Source organism: Talpa europaea, assembly GCF_964194135.1.
Source record: "Talpa europaea genome assembly, chromosome: 14".
Taxonomy (NCBI): domain Eukaryota; kingdom Metazoa; phylum Chordata; class Mammalia; order Eulipotyphla; family Talpidae; genus Talpa; species Talpa europaea.
In genome coordinates, this window is record NC_140082.1 from 19,220,940 (window position 1) to 19,241,313 (window position 20,374).

Sequence of the window (20,374 nt, forward strand, 5' to 3'; positions counted from 1 at the left end):
GGGGTACAGGCCAGAGGTGCAGGAGGATGAGAGAATTTACTAGAGACAGAGTGGGCAACAGAACAGGCAGATTGACTAAAATATACTGCTGAGAGGAGCAGCGGGTGAGGCAGGAGAGGTCTGCTGTACCATGTGGGTAGCCCCTGGCCGGGGATCAAACTCGTGCTGCAGTGGCTGCAGACAGCTTTGTAGGTTGTGTCTTAATCCCTTGCGCCACCAGGGAGGCCATAGATGTCTATTTATTTTTCATAGCTTTCTAGTTAATTTTTGAGAAACTCTACCCTAGACCATTTATTTATTTTCTATTCTTTTTGAGGAAGTTATTCTTTATCCCTCTCATGTCCTTAAGTTTCATATTAAGCATTCTGTTTTGTAAATTAATAAAGAAAAGGGGGGCCTCCCTGGTGGCGCAAGGGGTTAAGCACCGCACTATGAAGCAGTCTGCAGCCTCTGTAGCACAAATTCGATCCCCAGCCTGCCAGGGAGCAACCCACATGGCACAGCAGACCTCTCCTGTCTTGCTCACTGCTCCCCTCAGCAGTGTATTTCTGTCGGTCTGCCTGTTCTGTTCCCCACTCTGTCTCTGATGAATCCTCTCACCCTCCACATCTCTGGCCTGTACCCAGCTCTTGTATGCATAAATAAATAAATCTTTAAAAAAAAGAAGAAAGAAAAGGGGGTAAGTTCAGATTATAAAGGTGGGAATCAAAGTAGACCTTAACAGGTCACACAAAAAGGTTGATTATTCTGAAAAGTCATGTTTGATAAACTGCTCATATGTCTCAGGACACTTCTCTGTACTTTTCTATTCTAGAGCCAGTGGCTGGTGAGCAATATCAATGGTACTTTGTTTTCTCTTGGTAGGCAAGGAGGGCACCATGAGTTGGCAGATCGCCTTGTAGAAATACAGTATGAGCTGACTGACAGACTAGCCTTCTATCTCTGTGGCAGGAAACCAGGTAAGTGAAAGGATAGCAGCCTCTCCACACCTCCAGTCAACCAGACTCTGGAAAAACAAGTTGGTACACTATTAATTTATGATCTCCTCTACTTTAACACATCCTTGAAAGATTTTGGATAAAAACAAAATGAAAGTAAAAACAATTGCAGAAATTAACAGTTGTAGAGAAAGGCTATATATGTAGGGATTTATGTCATCACTTATTACAGAATAAAATGATAAAATCAAATAAAAAGAAAGAAAATTGTGAATAAAGACTTCTATTTGAAATAACTACATCATTTTCAGTCATGTGTATAATATATAAGCCCTTGAATCTCCTTGAATTTTTGGTCTTTAAAACTTTATTTAAGGTCTAGATTATTTCAAGAATCAAAGAACATAATTGAACCAAAATTGAATGTGTACCACTGTTCTTGTACATGAAGGACCAGAAATGGAGGAGCAAAACAATTGTTTTTATAGCCATTTAAGAAGATGGCTAAAGACTAGGAAAAGTCCAAAAGTGAGTTGCTGTTGGTAATGCAGCACTAGAGTTGGCAAATCATGATGTTGGGCCAAATCCAGCCTATCTATACTTTTTTTTTAACTGATGTTTTATTGCAAGGAAACCATCACCATCCGTGCACATATTGTCTGACTGCTTTTCCACTGCAGTGGCAGATTGATTGTTGTAGCAGAGACCAGATGGCCTCAAAGCCTATAATAGTCACATGCTGGCCCTTTAATGAAAGTTTGCCAAACCCTGATGTAGAACATCCACATACATACTTACAGTGATTTTCTACTCTGGTTGTACAATAGAGTTAAGAAATTGGTGATGTTCCAGCTCGAGATGAGATGGAGTAAGCATACCCCACTTGTCCCTTCTTCTGAATATAATTTAAAACCCTGGACCAAATGCATGGAGTAGTTATGTAAGGATTCTGGAAAGTAAATGCTAGCTGGGAGATTAGGGATCTTGAAGTACCATCAAGCTGGTGGTGAGTGACCTGTTTATTTTATTTCTGAAATAGCCTGTATGACAGCCTGAGAACAGAAACAGCACAACTGGTGCAAAGATGCTTTCTTTTTCTGGTTGAGGGGCAGGAAATAGGATAGGGCTCCTAAAGGACAGAACAGGAAGATTCCCTAGGATTTTTTCTAATTCTTCCTTTTTCTCCCACCCTGTCCCCTTGACAATCCCATGACTATAGAAGTAGCAAAAAGAGTGGCAGCAGAGGTGCCTAAATCTCTGACCAAGAGCGTGAGGGGAATCCTGATTACTTTTAATTTTCTTTGTTCTCTCACAACTTGAACCAGGGGGCAGAGCCTATCCTGGTCAGTTGCCTCATAAAACAGAAAAATTAACATTCTGCATCAATTGTAAGGAAGTCTCAGAGTCTCACAGCATATAGTATTCAAAATGTCCAAGATACAGTGTATAATTAGTTGACATATGAAGAAGCAGGAACATCTGAAAGACTTCCGAGGGAAAAGGCAGTCAACAGACACCAATCCTAATGTCACAGATGTTAGAATTATCAGATTTTAAAGCAATTCGTAAGACCCATATATCTGAACATTTGTGAAACAAATAGAGATGTGGAAAGTCTCAGCAGAGAAACACAAGATGTAGAAAAGAACCAAATAAAATGTTAGAAATGAAAATATAATAACGATGGACTTAATAGCAGAATGGAATTGACAGAGTCAGTGAATTCATAATAGGTCACTAGAGGGCCTCCCTGGTGGCACAAGGGGTTAAATCTCAGCACTATCAAGCTGTCATCAGCCAAGCCAATATGCGTTTGATCCACGGCCAGGGAGCTAACCTACATGGCAAAGCAGACCTCTCCTGTCTCCCCCACTACTCCCCTCAGCAGTGTATTTCAGTTGATCTGCTTGTTCTGCTCCCTACTCTGTCTCTGATGAATCCTCTCCTCCCTACCCCCTCCCACACCTTTGGCCTACACCCCAGTTCTTGTATGCATAAATAAGTGAAAAGAACTAAAAAGAAAACAATAGCAAAATAGGTCACTAGAAATTATCCACTTTGAACAACAGGGAGTATAAAACCAGAGTGAAAAGACAAAAAACTGAATAGAGCCTTACGGGCCTGTGGGGCAAGATCAAAAGGTCTGACTTTTATGAGAAAGAGTGTGGTGCAGAGAAATATTGGTCAAAAACGACATTTGGCCGTTAAAATAAACTTACAGATACGAAAAGATAAACATTATATACTCAGGAAATCCTCATTGAGACTTACCAAAATCAAATTTCTGTAAGCTAAAGACAGTGAAAGCATCTTGAAAGCAGCCAGGGGGAAAAATATTTAGAAGATACACATAAAATATAGAAGAACATTTATTTGAATGATTGTAAATTTCTAATCAGAAGCCATGGGGATGAAGAAATAGCATACTTTTAATGTGCTGAAAGAAGAGAAATACCAGTGCAGAACTCCAAATACAGTGAAAATAACCTTCAGGTATGAAGACAAAATAAAAACATTTTAAGGTGAAGGAACAGAGAATTAAAAGCAAATGCTAAAGAAAGTTCTGGGAAATATAGGGAATCTTGAAACTTCAGGAGTGATAGAGGATCAGCAAAAATAATAATATCTCATTAAATAAAATAGACTATATTTTCCTTTCATATATTTCAGGTATATATGACAGTTGAAAGTAAAAGGTTTAACATTGTTTGATGGGGTTTTCGGTATATGTCAATGTAATATATTTGACAGCTTATAGATAAAAGGGGAGAGTGTAAAAAAAGATGAAGTTTTCTGCATTCTTCTTCAAGTGGTAGATCATAAAAAGTTAAGTATGTGTATTGTAATCCCTAGCATAACATTAAAAATATATAAAGATAAATATTCACATTCTCTAGAGACAGATTAAAATGGGGTGTAAAACTTCTCAAATGATCAAGATTTTTTTTTTAAATTTTTTATTTTTTTAAAAGATTTATTTATTTATACAAGCACTGGGTACAGTCAGAAGCGCGGGAGGATGAGAGAATTCAACAGAGCCAGAGCTGGGAACAGAACAGGCACTGACAAAATACACTGCTGAGGGGAGCAGCGGGCGAGGCAGGAGAGGTCTGCCACACCATGTGGGACCCTTGCAGGCAGCCGGGGATCAAACCGGTGCTGTAGAGGCTGCGGGCTGCTGCAGCCGGGCGTTCAACTGCTGCGCCACCAGGGGAGGCCCGATCAAGATATTTTTATTCAGAATACTCGAAAGAATAGAGGAAGAGAATAGAGAAAAACAACTAAGGCCAAAATGGAAAATAAATGTTAAAATCATAAAGTGAAATGTAGTATCAAGCCACATGAATAATTACAGTAAACGTAAGTGATTCACACACACCAATTAAAAGTAGAAGTTGTCACAATGAACTTAAAACAACAAACAACCCTTAACTGTATGCTGCCTATAATAAACCCACTTTAAATATGATGATAATTAAGTTTAAAGCAAAAACGAATGAAAAGACATACTGTGCAAACTCTCAAGGAAAGAAGAAAGTGAGAGTGGCTATTTAAACATGACTTCAAAGTACCAATATTAGCAGGGACAGAACATGAGATAAAGGGTCTGTTCTCCGGAAGAGAGAATAGTTTTAAATGAGGATATGTGCAATAGCAGAACTTCAAAAAACATGAAACTTCTATAGAACTGAAAGGAAGAAAGGCCACAAACAATTATTGTTGCGTATTTAACAGTCCTCTTTAAAAATAGAACTAGTGGATAGAAAAATCAGCAAGAATACTGAACTGAAACAAGTTATCAACAGGTTCTTGACATAGGAAAATCTACCCAGCAACATCAGAGTACACATTCCTTTCCAGCACACAGCAAACATTCACCACAATAGATCATATCCTGGGTCATAAAACAGACATTACCAAATCTAAAAGAATTAAAATCCAACTATGTATATTCTTTGACCATAATGGAATCAAGCTGGAATTAGGTAGAAATAACTAACAAAAATGTAACACTAAAAAGTATCTAGATGCCTGGAAATTAAACTGTACTTATGAGTAATTCATGAATTTAAGAAGTCTCAAAGGAAATTAGAAAATATTTTCCACTGAACAGAAATGAAAATACAGTGTATTTATTTAGAGTTGCAGCTAAGTAATGCTTAGAGGAAATTTTATAGCATTCAATTCTTATATTGGGAAAGTAGGAACGTATCAAATCATTAGACTAAGCTTCTGCTTTAGAAACTAGGAAAGGATGACCAAAGTAAAGCCAAAGCAAGCAGAATGCAGGAAAGATAAGAGCAATAGAAAAATCATTTAAGCTAATTCTTCAGAAAGATCAATAAGACTGATAAATACCTAACCATACAAAAAAGGGAAAGAATGTACAAAGGTTTGTCACTACAAGCTTTATAAACATTAAAGGATAATTTAAAAAAAATTATAAATAATTGTGCACATAAATTGGACAAGTTAGATAAAATGAACCAATTCCTTGAAAACCACAAACTACCAATATCTACACAAACAGAAAGAAATAATGTAAATATATAATCATACATTTTGAAGAATTTTATTTGTATTTAAAAACATTCCTTTGAAGAAAACCCTGGCCCATATGATTTCACTAGTGAATGTTATGAACCAGCTGAAGTATTGTGACCATGTAGCAATGTAATAAATATGGCTTATGCCTCACATGGTTTGCTAGCTTTGTAGTTGTGATTCTTTTTTTTTTTTTTTAAAGATTTATTTTTATTTATTTATACAAGCACTGGGTACAGTCAGAAGCGCGGGAGGGTGAGAGAATTCACCAGAGCCAGAGCGGGGAGCAGAACAGGCAGAAGGACCGAAGTACACTGCTGAGGGGAGCAGCAGGCGGCAGGAGAGGTCTGCGTGCCATGTGGGACCCTCCTCCCGTGGCCAGGGAGCAGGAGGGGATCGAACCGGCGCCGCAGAGGCTGCGGGCAGCTTCGCAACCCAGCGCGCAACCGCTGCACCACCAGGGAGGCCCTGTAGTTGTGATTCTTAACAAGTATTTTTAAGTGTTTCCAATCACATTTCAAGTTTTGCATGTAAGACTAGTCTGCTGATCATTTGAAGAAGAATAATGCCAATTCTACATATTTTTTAGAAATTAGAAGGGGAGGGAATATTTTCAAGTCATTATATGAGGCCAGTATTACTGTGACACCAAACCCAGCAAGGACAGCACAAAAAATAGCCCTCATGAACATTGACACCAAAATCTTCAATAGAAGGTTAACAGATTGCTTCCAACAATAAATAAAAAGAAAATACAACACAATCAAGTGGGGTTTCTAGATATGCAAACCTGATTAAATATTTGAAAATCAGTCCACGTAGGGCCTCCCTGGTGGCACAAGGGGTTAAGATGCGACCTATGAAGCTCGCCACAGCTGCTTCAGCATGAGTTCGATCCCCAGCCAGGGAGCTACACATGGCGCAGCAGGCCTCTCCTGACTCACCTGCTGCTCCCCTCAGCAGTGTATTTCAGTTGATCTACCTGGTCTGTTCCCTACTTTGTCTCTGGTGAATCCTCTCATCCCCCAGCACCTCTGGCCTGTACCCTGATTCTTGTATGTATAAATAAGTAAATCTTTAAAAAAAAAAAAAGAAAATCAGTCCATGTAATCCATCATATTAACAGACTAGAAAAAGAAAAACAACGTAATCTTATCAGTTGATGTTGAAAAATCACTTAACAAAATATAATATCTCTTTAGTATAAAAGAAAAAAAAAAGTGTAGCAATCCAGGAGTTCCTTAACCTGAAAAAGAGTAGATATATAAAACCCACAGATGATGTCATCCTTAATGTATGAAAGACTGAATGCTTTTGCCCAAAGATCAGAGTCAAGTCTAGGATGTCCACTCGTAGTCACTCACATTAAACATTACACTGGAAATTTGAATCAGTGCCATCACATAGGAAAAATAAATAAGTAGAATACCAGTTGAAAAGGAAGAAATGCAACTCTCCCTTTTCTTAAATGGGATGATTTCTGTGTAGACAATCCCAAGGAAGCTACAATAAAGTTTCTAGAAGTAAGAAGTGAATCTGACAAGGCTGCAGAGTACAAGGTGATCAACCAAAAGTCTGTCATTTTTATAGACTAGCAATGGACAATTGGAAGCCAAAACTAGGAAAAAGCCATTTTTTACTGGCTCTCACTTAAATACTTCAGTATAAACCTAACAAAATGTATGTGTGTTTTGTATGCTGTAAACAACATTCTGATAAAAGAAATCAAGGAGACCTGAATAAGTGGAGAGATGCTCTTTGTGGATTGGAAGACTTGATATAGTTAATATGTCAGTTCTCCATAAATTAATTTGTAAAGTTAATACATTTCAAGGATGTTTTTGGTAGACATGGACTTGCTAACTCTGAAACTGGAAAGACAGAGGAACTAGTGTATATAACTAGTATATTAAAACAGTTTTGCAGAGAAGGATAATAATGTGGGAGGAATCACCACGAAATTGTAGAACTTGCAGTAGTAAGAATTTTGAAGCTCATTGTGCTCAAGACTGTGATTACAGTCACACAGACTGTAGTCACAAGACAGACACACAGAACAATGAAACAGTATAGGAAATCCAGTAATAGACGCACACAAATGTGTTCAATTGGCTTTTCACAAACTTGCAAAGGCCATTCAATAGAGGAAGGACTGTCTTTCCAATATATAGTGTTGAACAACTGGATATTCAGTCATGTACACAAAAGGAATTCTAAGCCTCATACCTTCCACAAAAATAGATTTTAGTCTAAAATGTAAAACAAAACTTGTAGAAGCAAACTGCAGAACATCTTTGTCATCTGGGATTACGTAAAGTACATGTAACACCGAAAGCATATTTCATAAAAGAAAATATTGATAAATTGGACTTCGTCAAAATTTAAAACTTACTATGTGAAAACTGTAGTTAAAAGAATGAAAGGGCGAGTCTTTTTGCCTCACCTACTGTGAGAATGAAGACCATTCTCAGCATTTATACTGTCGACATTCCAGAAAAACGTCAACATCTCCCTGAAGGGTTGCACTGTTATTGTGAAGGGCCCCAGACACACCCTGCAGAGGGACTTCAGTCACAGTGTCAGTCTCCTTGGAAAGAAAGAAGAGGCCCTGGGTTGACAAATGGTGGGAAAATAGAAAGGAATTGGCTACTGCTTGCACTGTGTATAGTCACGCGTAGAACATGATCAAGAGTGTTCCACTGGGCTTCCCCTGCAAGATGAGGTCTGTGTGTGTTCACTTCCTCATCACCATTGTTATTCAGGAGAATGGGTGTCTTTGAAATTTCAAGTTTCTTGGGTGAAAAATTCAACCTCAGAGTTCGCATGAGAGTAAATGTTCCTTGTTCATTATCTCAAGCCCAGATAGATGAGTTAATTCTTAAAAGAAACGACATTGAACTTGTATCAAATTCATCTGTTTAGATTCAGCAAACCACAATAGTTAAAAGCAAAGAGAGCAGGAAATTTAGAGTAGTATATCTATGTTATCTGTAAAGAACAGTTCCACAGGCTGATGAATAAGATCTGAGTTGTCCAGGTAAGATGCTGGGTGATTCCTCAGACTTAGTTGTGAAGTCTTTAAGATGCAATAAAAACTGTTACTGATTTGGGGTTAAAAAAAAAGGAGGCAATGAAAAGACAAGCTACAGATTAAGAGAAAATATTTGAAAATCACATATCCATCATGAAGAGAGGTCAGGATCATTAACTGTTTTTTTAAAAAAGATTTATTTATGCATACAAGAGCTGGGGTGTAGGCCAGAGTTGCGGTGGGGTAGGGGATTCACCAGAGACAAAGTGGGGAGCAGAACAGGCAGATCTACTGAAATACACTGTTGAGGGGAGCAGTGGGAGAGCACAGGCGAGGTCTATTGCTCCATGTGGGTCAGCTCCCTGGCCGATAGCTTCATAGTGCTGAGACAACCCCTTGCGCCACCAGGGAAGCCCAGGACCATTAACTATTAAGGAAATGCAAATTAAAGCCACAATGAGATATCACTGTATACCTATTAAAATGACTGAATTTTTTTTTTTATAAAAGAGAAAAGCTGGCAGTACAAGTTCTGGGGAAGATGCAGAACATCTATAACTCATACATTGGTGGTTAGAATATAGAATGAGGGCCTCCCCGGTGGCACCGCAGGTTGAGTACTGCACAGTGAAACTGTCCGCAGCCTCTGCAGTGCAGGTTCTATTCTCAGCCGGCCAGGGAGAAACCCACATGGTGCAGCAGACCTCTCCTGTCTCACTCGCTGCTCCCCTCGGCATTGTCTTTGGTCTATCTGCCTGTTCTGCTTCCCACTCTGTCTCTGGTGAATTCTCTCACCCTCCTGCACCTCTGACCTGTACCCCAGTTCTTGAATAAATAAATTCTTTAAAAATAAATAAATAAAAGTCATTATTTAAAATAAAAAGAATATAGAATGATAAAACTACTCTGAGAAAAAAAAAATCTAGCAATTTCTTACCAACTTACATTTCTACCATATAAACCAATAGTCTCACTCCTCGGCATTTACTCAAGAGAAATAGAGATATATGTTCACACAAAAACCTGTGTGTGAATGCTTACAGTGGCATGCTTCATTGGCATGTGATCAATATCCTCCAAAAGCTAGATGAGCCTTGTCAGTAAGCATTGTAAGAGATGGAACCTGTCTATTTCCAAAACCACTTACCCCAGCCCTGACTGTTGATTAATTTGAAAGTGAGCCATGAAATAAAACTCGAAGAAGCGTCACCATCCCACATGGAGAGCTAAAGGAATCTTGCTCTGAGCAAATTCAGTTCCCTAAATGTTATTCCTATGGGTGAAGATCACCAGTTATACTGGGGATGAATGAAGTACAAGGAATGTGGCTTCATCTGCTTAATGATGTCTGAACCTTTGTACCAGAAATAAGGATATCCTTCCTACTGACCAGTTCTTCAGGAATTTGTTGTCAATCTGGTAACTTCCATCCCCACCTTGTTATTCACAGTTATAGGAAAATACTATTTGCAAAACATAAATTGATGTTGTTCCTTTACAGATCTTATCAATATTTATATGAACAAAACTTTGGCATGGTTTCTGTTTCAGATCACAAAAATGGACAGCACTTTATAATACCTCAAATGGCAGACAGGTAAGTCCATTTAAATACCTATCAACTTTGTCACTGATATTTCCTTGGTTATATAGTGTTTAAGTGTATTGTATCTTGTGTTTAACAAAGCCCATACATTTTTCTCTTTTATGGCTATACAATTTGGAAATAAGACGGCTGTAAGTAAACTATCATATAAAACTTAAGTTTGAAGAGCACAAGTACCAGATTTACTAATAAGAAAATTGGAGTCAGTGATAATGTCACAGTTTCAGCCAGTTGTGATAGTATATTACGACTTTGGATGCTGTTCACAATATTTCTGTATTAAGTATATTCTTTGTCTATAAGTATATTCTTTCTCTATTAGCAAATTTTTTGCCACTAAGGGAGGGTTAGATTGTAAATATTTTAGGCTTTGTGGGCCATTCAGTCTCTGTTACAACTACACAGCTCTGCCATTTGTAGAGGAAAGCATATACGGACACTGTGTAAAGGGAGTTTGTGTCTGTTCTAATGAAATTTTATTTCTGGACACTGAATTTGAATTTCATGTAATTTTCACTTTATGAAATATTCTGCCTTTGTTCCTCCTCCCTCTTCTCCCCAACCATTTTAAGTTATGAAAGCCATTCTTAACTCAGGGGGCTGCTGACTCCTTGTGTGAGGTCAGATGGTTTCTTGGCTAAGGAATATATTTAAGCCTCTATTTAGCCAGTGACCTTTGTACAACCATTGTCAAGAGTTTATAAAATAATTAAATGCTGTTTCAGCTGTTCTCTTGCTATTCTGATTTTCAGCCTTCCCTGTTTGCATTTTCTTCTATCATTCTTTAAATAATACTTCAAAAATAGTAACTTCTCACATAAGGGCCTGAGGACTGATCTGGCAGTGGTTTTTGTCTTTCAGTTGGCAGATGATTATTTTTTCCTGTTATGATCTTATAAGATTATGATATTTCTAGAAGGAGTTACTTTTATCAATCAGGCTGTTTTAATCTAGTGGTTCACTGACTGTTGTGCTATAGCATTTTAATGTTGGCCATGTCCATGGAAGACTAATTAATATCTTGATCCCTTGCCTATATTAATCTCACAAAAATGGTTTCATTTGCTTATTAGTTTTGTACATTTTCTTAGCAGCCTGGATTTGTCTGAATTGGCAAAAGCTGCTAAGAAGAAACTTCAATCTGTGAGTATCTCTGTATCCTAGTGCACGCCCATATAGGAATCCATGTATCCCGCTAATACCTTTTCTCTGCAGGTTACCTGTTGTATCAAATGACTTTATTTCATGCTCTTTGATGTTGTTAAATTAGACGACCATTGTGTATATAGCAATGAAGACTGAATTTACTATTAAGTTTAGTATGACCAATTTATTATCTGTGTTTCAAATAATGCCATTTTCCTCTGTCATTTTAAAAGTGAAAACTGTTCCTTTGATATTAGGACTTTGTTTCTTCTTGTGAGCATTCCCTAGTATCTCTCAATGTTAATGAGTAAGACACTGTTCTTACAGGCTACTCTGTAGCCTCTAGGATGCTAGAGAATGATCAAAGCTAATGCTGGATTGGTAAGTACTGCAGATTTGCTAACTACCACTGGGGTCCAGCTACTGTTGGAGCTCTCCTGCCAGTCCTGTGCTATTCATTAGACTGTGTAAGTGTATGCTTCTACGAGCTGGTGGTTTTGCCCTCTGTGCATTTCCTTTAACCTATGCATTTCTTTCCATCCTTCCCACCTCAGTGTTAGCCAGGGCCCCAAGAAATATTTTTCTCTGGGAATGATTTCTCTTTGTTTAGTCCCCTCAAATGAAACTTCACCGGGGTTCTTCCCCAGCTATTTTAACTATTTATGCTCCTCAGCAGTCCTCATTACTCTCTGAATCAGAACGAAGATTCTTCCTTTTGTAACCTTTAAGGGCATCATCCAACTCTCACCGTTTAGTTCTTGCCCTGTTTCTCATCCTGTGTGTGTTTTGAATGTTTTTTCATGAGTTGACACACTGAGACTATGAGCTGCCACTCCCCGTCCTCTTTCAGGAAGCCTCTTCTGCCTGCAGTGCTCCTCTTTCCCAGTTTCCACCCCTGTTATCATGCAAGGAGCTAAAAATTTTTAGCTGAAAATCTAACCACCTTCACATTAGGTAGTTTTCCCAAGGCCTAACTGAAATTGCAACTCCTTAATTTATGACTTTTCTCTTAATTCATTCCCCTTTTCATGGAAGACCCTTTACTAGAACTTCATACAAATACTAAATATTACATAAAAATAAACTTATCTTTACTAGCATTTAACTGTAATATGAAATAAATTATTTTATACAATATGCTTGGTGTCTCTGTGTTGTCTATCTATGGTTTTGTGTGTCTGTGTTTTATTGCCTTTTTAAATCAAGGAGGTCAATAGTATTGAAGTCAGCACTAAATATTGTATGATTTCCTTTTAATTACGTACAGTGTATAGCAAATTTTTATTTTAAATTCAAACATCACCCATGAAATCCAAGTTCCCTTTGACTTTCCTACACTTGCTATGCTGCAGCTCCAGGAAAGCGTGGTTAGGGCTGTAATAACTCTAGCAGTGGCAAGCACTAGTTAATTACCTGTGATAAAGTTGAGGTATAGTCCCAAGAACTTGGACTTTGGGTCAACTGGTCATATACTGATCTCAGCGCTGACATCCTCCTTAGCCTCTCTGTAACTTGGTTTCCTTTCCTAGAAAAGGGGGAATAATTATCCAGCAGGGGTTGCAAATCAGAACTACTCAGTAAAAGTGAGCTGCCTTGCTGCTTGTTAACTCTAACCTATCATTTACTCACAGGTGACAACTCTTCTTAGTGCCAGTGCTAGTGTATCTCATTCAGTATCTTCCATCTCCTCCCCCTTCCTAATGAAAAGCTGGGAAAATGTAACAAAAACTATAATATAGTCTTTGAGTTAGTAAATGTTAACATTTGGGAAGACTTAACCTTGAATCGAAGGTCCATCGCTACCCACTTTGTGACTTCAGGCAACATACTGACTGTGTCTCAATTTCCTTATTTGTAAATTAGGATAATAGTAGTTTGCATCTTCGTAGAGGCATGAGTACTTATAGGAGAAATATAAGTCCCTATTCAGTGTTGCTGTTGTAGTTGTTAGTAATAATACCGTTAGCTTGGAGCCTTTTGGAGGAAAGAGACTGGATATTTATGATGCAAGTTCAAGTTCTCAGTCCTTCATCATCTTATCCACCAAAAGGCCCTCAGAGTTTTTTATTTTGTTTTTGTTTTTAATTATAAATGTAATGTAGCCACACTAGAGAAACTTTGGAAAATAGAAAAGGGACATTATCTACAATCATGATAACTATCCCTGATGGATTTAAGTTCACTGTTTTGGTATATTCTTTTTCAATTATTGTTTCATATGTATATCTTTTTCAGTTGAGGCTGAATCATAATGATAGAATTTTATATTCTGCTTTTTTCCACCTGACAGTCTGTTGTACCCATTTTCACAAGTTGCCTTGAGGTTTGTATAGTCAGCATTTTAAACTGCTGCATAATATATCTTCTGGTCATTGTGTGAGTGGATATTTACAGCTGTATGTATGTGCCAGATACTTTGTGTGGATGTAAGGAAAACAGTAGAGGACAGAACAAATTCCCTGCCCTCACAGAGGAGGGAAGCAGTCAGTTAAAAAGCAGCCACCAAGCTTTTAGGGGTTATTGTGTGAGGAAAAAAAGTATGGAGAGAGCTAGATCCTGACTCAGGAAGTCAGGAAGGCCCTGATTGTCCTACCCACCTTGATTGTTGCTAGGCGTACCCCCATCTGTGTTGGGCTGGTTTTATTGGTTGCCACTGTACAGCATACTGCTTGGACAGGCCGTCCTCTGTTGGGGGTGCTCGGTTGTTTTAAGGATTGGAAGACTGCTGCTGTGGAAGATAACAAAGAGACTTAACCCGATCTAGGTGGCATGTTTTAGTTTCTTTTTCCTACCTCTGGCTTAGGCTGCCATATATTTGGGGGTACTGGCAAATACTCTCACGAGGTGGTTTCAAAAAAAGTAGAGAACTTGACCCCACTTCTGCAATCACGTTCCTTAGGTCCCTGTTACCACCTTTAGAGTGAAATCTAATCTGAATATCAGAAAATAGGCTGCTTTTGGGGGACAAATGTTTCCAGAGGAATCTGTACTGTTAGAAATGTTATTGTCTAAAGGTGGGGATTTACTAAGCTCTGACTTCGGCTAAAACCGGAGATAAAAGAGGATAAGTCACAGTCTTTGCTCATTCTCCCAGTGTTAATTCTTGTCCCTTGTGTCCCTGATATTTTTTTACTTTCAGCTAAGTAATCACTTGTTTGAAGAACTTGCCATGGATGTGTACGATGAAGTTGACAGGCGAGAAACTGATGCAGGTGACTTAACATGTGGTCATTATCTAACAAGCTGTTATCAGTGGGCAGTGTCTAGCTGCCACCCTCAATGTTTTGCCCAATTCCTGCTGTCCCAAAAGCGTGTGTGTGTGTGTGTCCACATTTACCTATGTGTATGTTGCTTGGAAATGTGCCCCCCCCCCAAGTCTCCCTAGTAACATGGGCAGTGACACACCCATGATGATGAGATTTCTATCTCTGGCTCTTTCCTCGGCTAGTCTGGCTTGCCACGCAAAACCACAGCACCCTGGTAACTGAGACAACTGTCGTCCCCTTCCTTCCGGTTAATCCTGAATACTCATCCACACGGAACCAGGCAAGTAACTGAGTCCAAAAGTGATAGTATTTTGGGAATGGTTGATGTTATATCTTATTTTCTCAGGACAGGCGTTTAAAATGTTTAGATTGATGAAAATGTTAATATACTTTACACACACACACAGATACCCTCACAAATTGATAACAAAAGTGATCTATGTAAATAAATGACTGCAGACAAATGTAAAACAATTCATAGAATTAATATAAATGGATTAAATATGTGAAATGTTTAACCCCATTAGTAATCCTAACCACCACCCTAAAGTCTTTAGTGAAAGTTTCATTAGTCAAATTAATAAAGTTTATAATAAAGGTTACTCCAACCTGCTAAGGATGTTGTAAGATGGGCTTTCTCATGCTACAAATAAAGAGTTTAAAATTGGTGCAGGCTTCAGTAAAGCAATTTGTTACCAGTTTCAGAAGTTTCAAAATTTAGTGCATCCTTTCACATGGGAATGCCTTATTTGAGAACATGTTCTGAAAAATAAAAATATAAAGACTTATGCACAGTGATTTCACCACAACTCTATATAGAAACAGAGCATTTAAACAGCCCAAGCATCCATCAAGAGAACCTTAGGAAGGTCTTCTAATTTTTATTGAGTAATGGCTATGTACAAGGATGGAGTCCCAATGTTTGGACTTTACATTGAAATCTAAAAATTTTCTTTCAAATTAAGTTTTCACTATGAGGTCTACTTCAGGACTGAATTGATAGTAGAAGAAAAGCATTAAGTAGAACATTTGTTTTTATTCACAAAAATAAATATGCAATGTGAGAACTCTTATGTAAATGTTTTAAAACTGCAAGGATAGTGTTAATAATTGATTTGATTATGATTATAATGATGCTTTGATCATGCTAAACCGCCTTTGCCAAAATCTAGCAATAGCCTGACTAATTTTATGTGGATATTATTGTATTTTTACATTTGGGAATATTTCTAATTTTCTCTGACCTTTAGGGCAGACAGAAATTAGCTCGATTTAATGCCCATGAATTTGCCACCCTGGTTATTGATATTCTCAGTGATGCCAAGAGGAGACAACAAGGCAGTCCTCTCTCTAGTTCAAAAGGTAACTGTTTCAAAGCTCTAAATATTTGCTTCCTTGGCCTTCTAAACTTGATCCAAGTGTTAAAGTTATAAATTAATTTAAATAATTATCATTGTGACAGCATAAGTTTTATTGGTAATATGTTTTGATGAAAAACTTACCCCTTTAAGCCTGGTGAATTATAAGGATTTCAGCATTACTAACTGCTAGTCAGATCTGTCTTACAAACAGTTCTTTTCCCTATGAAATTGTATCCTGAAATTAACTCCTGCAAAGACTGAATTAGATCTTACCTGCTCTTTCCCTACAAAATGGAGTGCTAAATAATTGAAATTTGTTACTGTAAACTTAAAATATCTACAGTGGGAATTGCTGTTATTTAAAATTACAAAGAGAGCATGATCACCTATTCCTGAGGCTCCCTGTGAGTCTTTAGTTCAGTAACTGAGGGTCCTGTCTCTGTATTTAGGAACCCTCTTCCTCTCCATCCCAGATATTATAACTGCAATTTTTCCTAATTAAAGAAGTAATGTATTTTTATTGTAAGACCTTTGAACAGAAGAAATATGTACCCTAAAAATGTCAGTATCGAATCCCCCAAAGACAATAATCGTTCATGGCAGCAATTTGTTCTTGATTTTTTTGGTTCAACCAGGAATAAACATGTTCTAAGAAAGTTTATTAGTTTTAAGTGAAGGTACTGTTATAGCAGTCCTCTCTTGAATTTGAAGTCTCAAAATACACATGCCTTGATTTGGTGGTTCCATTTTTAAGTGTAATTGAAGGAAAATAACCATAGGTTTATATGTAATATATAACACTAAAAAAATTCGAAACAAAATAATAGTCACATATTTGAATAGTATAGACTTTTTTCCTTAAAATTTATGAATTGACATAGAATAATTAAGCTGTAGTATGGCCCAATTTGATAAAGAAAACATTTATATACATACAGATAAGTGAACATATCACCTATAAATATAAATATTGTATTTATATTTGCAAATTTGCCTATTAGCTAAAGTTTATTTGCACTCCCAAATCAGTACTCATGGTGCTTTCATGGTAATTTGTGGACATGTACAGAGCTGCAAAAAATTTGAGTCACCCAACACAGGTTCCCTGCTGACATTGAACAAGGCCACCCTATGCTTTTTGTTAGAGCTCTCATACAGTAGTAAGCAGGTGTCCTTTTCGAGGCCTATTTAGTGCCACATTTTCCACATATTTTTGTGCTTTTTGTGGTGATCTTGCTATTTAAAATTATCCTAAGCATAGTGCTGAAGTGCTGTCTAGATGTCCTGAGCACAGTACATTGAGGTACCTGACGTACTGAGGTGTGCTAGATAAAATGCAGTCAGTCATGAGTTACAGTGCTCAACAGTGCTTGTGAGCTGCAGAGTCAACAATATGTAGTAAAGAAGGTATCTTTGAACAAACACATAAAACAAGTTTATGTACTGATCAGTTGATGAAAATGTCATCAGTCTCACAAAAACCTAACCCCATATTTCCACTTAGAACATTAACCTTATAGAACTTCCTATAGCAAAAAATGAGAATTGACTTTATGTTTTATGTTTAGGGGGAAAAAAGACTAGAAGTAAGTAGACTGAAATATATCAGTGGGTATGAATGATAATTCTTTTTTCCTCATTTATAGTTTCAGATTTTCTGTATTGAGTCTTTATACTATAATCAGATGGCATATATTTGAAATATCAATTTCAAAAAAATTAAAATTCCTTGTAAGTAAACATAACTTATTACCTTAATATGACATCAAAATACACAGAAACAGGATTGAAAATTGGGTTAGCTTGAGTTGCTTGAAAGAAATTAGTTACTTAGATAATTTTTGAAATCTTTTATTTAGAACGTATTAGAATTATAAACATCCTTGCTCCCCATAAACCATATCTTCTGGCTGTGTGTCCACTGGATCATTCTCCTCTTTCTGTCACTGACATTTAGCTGACTCAATGCCAATGTGCCTGCTCTTTGAGCATCTAATTTCTAGGCTCCTCTTTAACACTAGTGTAACTTGTTAACACAATAATGTCAAATCATTATTACCTTGTAAACAGATTACAATTACAGTTGAATCACATTTAGTGATAACTTTATTTTCCTGATTTGAAGCCACACTCTATCTCATTGAATCACTAGAAACTTGAAACCTGTCTCTTTAGTATGAACAGTCTCTTTCTGAAACCAGCTTCTTAATTTGCCCACATTTGGTAAGTGTCTAGAAGGGTGCTTGTATCTGTGCAGCTATAGTAGGCCACCTGGATAGTTGATCAGTTACTGTTATCCCTCCATTGGCTATTTCTGTCCTTTCAGTCTTTCAAATGGCCAGACCCCAAAACCCTCCTAATATTTTTATGGGAAAAAAATTGTATTAGCCTAAAGTAATGTGTTTGCTTTTGTTGATAGACAACGTGGAGCTCATACTGAAAGCAATCAATAACCAGCACAGTGTCGAGTGCCAAGACAATGACCAGCCTGACTATGACAGTGTGGCCTCAGATGAGGACACAGATTTGGAAGCCATTGCCCCCAAGGCAAACAGGCAGAAGGTAAGGTGACACATTGTACACAAAGGGCGAATGTTTCTAAAATTTTTCCTCCCAAAAAATCGCCTGATTTGTAAATTATTTAAGGGCTGTTCTGGGCAAGTGCTGGGAGGTAAAGTTGACTTCACTACTAGCTTGGCCAAGCAAAAGTGAAACAAGGTAAATAGTTCTTAAATAGAGGGTTCCTTTGAGTCTCTGAGTCAATTGCTAAATCACAACCATACTATAGTGGTGACTTTATAAAACTTGTGAGGAGGAACTGGTGTTTTCTATTCACTCAATAAATGTTTACTGAGTGCTATATCTGGATAATACTCTGCTGAATGAGGCTAGCCCCTTTCCCGTGAGACTGTTCCTGCCAACCAGGAGAGATAAATGCAGTAGGAGGTACAAAGTGATAGTGTTATAAGAAGCACAGACAGAAGACAGGGTATAAGGGGTGAGAAAAGATAAAACTTAATGCTGAGGAAGCATATCAGGGGAGGCTTTATGAGTGGGATTGTTCTTCAGGTGTGTCATAAACAGTACATGTGCAGATGCAGGGAAGGATGGTCTGGGTAGCTGGTGAAACAGGCATCTACGGTAGAAAATGAAACAGACATCTAGGGAAACCTGCATGTGAGGACCAACCTAAAAAGATTGGTACTCAAAGCTGCAACAGAAGGTTGGGGTCACACCACAGAGGACCTTGCTGCCAGGAGGAACCTAGAATTTGGAGAGCAGTCCAGAGCCAGGAAGCTTTTAGCAGGACAGGAAGGTGATGCTTAGAGCCATGTTGGGTCCTCCTTTTTTGGGGGGGAAGGACTGTTCTGCTGGAGGAAGGAAACCCTGTTAGGAAACTCCTAAAGAAGTTCAAACAGGCACTGATGTAGGCTGCCTCAGGACCTGAACTAGGAGGGTGCAGAGAGAGAGAAGTTGCTGTAGCAAAATATTAGCCTGAGGACATGGCAGCAGGGATCTGGTTGGTCTACTCATTGCTGAATCCCCAGGACCTTCCCTGGGACCTGGCCCACAATGAGGACCCGCAAACATTGGAGAGTGGATAAACAGGAAGAAAGAGTGGATAGGCCTTGGCAATGAGCCAGATGTTTAAAGTGGGGAGCTAGACTTATAGAAGGTGTGCCTGGAGTTTTCCAGCTCATACAATGTAACATGGTGGTGCATTACATGATGGAGGGAACATGGAGGGAATGGCAAGAATGTCATTCATCCTGTCTGAAATGCTCCTGCCCAAACTCCCCAGAATCACTGGGTTCACTCAGAGTAAGTCATGACCAGACCCTACATGACAGGGTCCTTAGTGGACTGATGACCCCAGACCCCCTGCCCTGAATACCTGCTCCCTCTAGCTGAGCTCTGTTGCTGGCTGGAATGTTCTCTCTCCAGACAGCCATTCAACTAATATCTTCACCTCTTTTGGACTATTGCTCAAGTCCACCTACCAAAGGCTTACCCCACTTGCCTAATTAAAATGTACCCCCCTTCACACCTACTTCAGCTTCCAGGTCCTTACCCTGCTTCATTTTACCCATTTTACACGGCACGTACCACTTTGTTATACTCTTGTGTTATACTTATTTCTGTTTCCCCTCTCTCTGCTGGGATGTCAACACCATGGAAGCAGGAATCTTTGTTATCTTTTCTGATCTATACCAGGCCCTTAGAATACTAGCATATAAAAATCTGTTGGAATGAATGCATTCATGAAAGAATAAATTAAAAAAAAATTGAATGATCAAGAGAAAGCTAGATAAGACAAATGCATTTAGTCAATTTCAAAGTAGATTTTCAGCCCCACTGTCTAATCTCTTAGAAAATAGTGCCTTTAAAAATTTTCAAATATATTGTAGTAATCCTACCTTTATGTTTTAGTTTTGTTTTACTCTCAGAAGCCTTTATTTGCTTTGATTAACTTTGCAATC

At 38.1% G+C, this 20,374-nt stretch overlaps 1 protein-coding gene across 7 annotated transcripts in view; it reads left to right on the forward strand.

Moving 5' to 3' along the window:
* GIT2 (GIT ArfGAP 2) overlaps positions 1–20,374 on the forward strand; it is a gene marked incomplete at both ends in the record, with an annotated part of 47,443 nt that overhangs the window by 11,013 nt on the left and 16,056 nt on the right. For 6 of the 7 annotated variants that reach the window (XM_084253772.1, XM_084253773.1, XM_084253776.1 and 3 more), the window contains 7 exons: positions 865–959; positions 10,066–10,111; positions 11,212–11,263; positions 14,406–14,478; positions 14,715–14,812; positions 15,783–15,894; positions 18,313–18,455. In XM_084253772.1, the coding sequence (XP_084109898.1) occupies positions 865–959; positions 10,066–10,111; positions 11,212–11,263; positions 14,406–14,478; positions 14,715–14,812; positions 15,783–15,894; positions 18,313–18,455 (619 nt within the window). The remainder of the gene's footprint in view (positions 1–864; positions 960–10,065; positions 10,112–11,211; positions 11,264–14,405; positions 14,479–14,714; positions 14,813–15,782; positions 15,895–18,312; positions 18,456–20,374) is intronic. The other variant, XM_084253774.1, reaches the window with a different exon arrangement.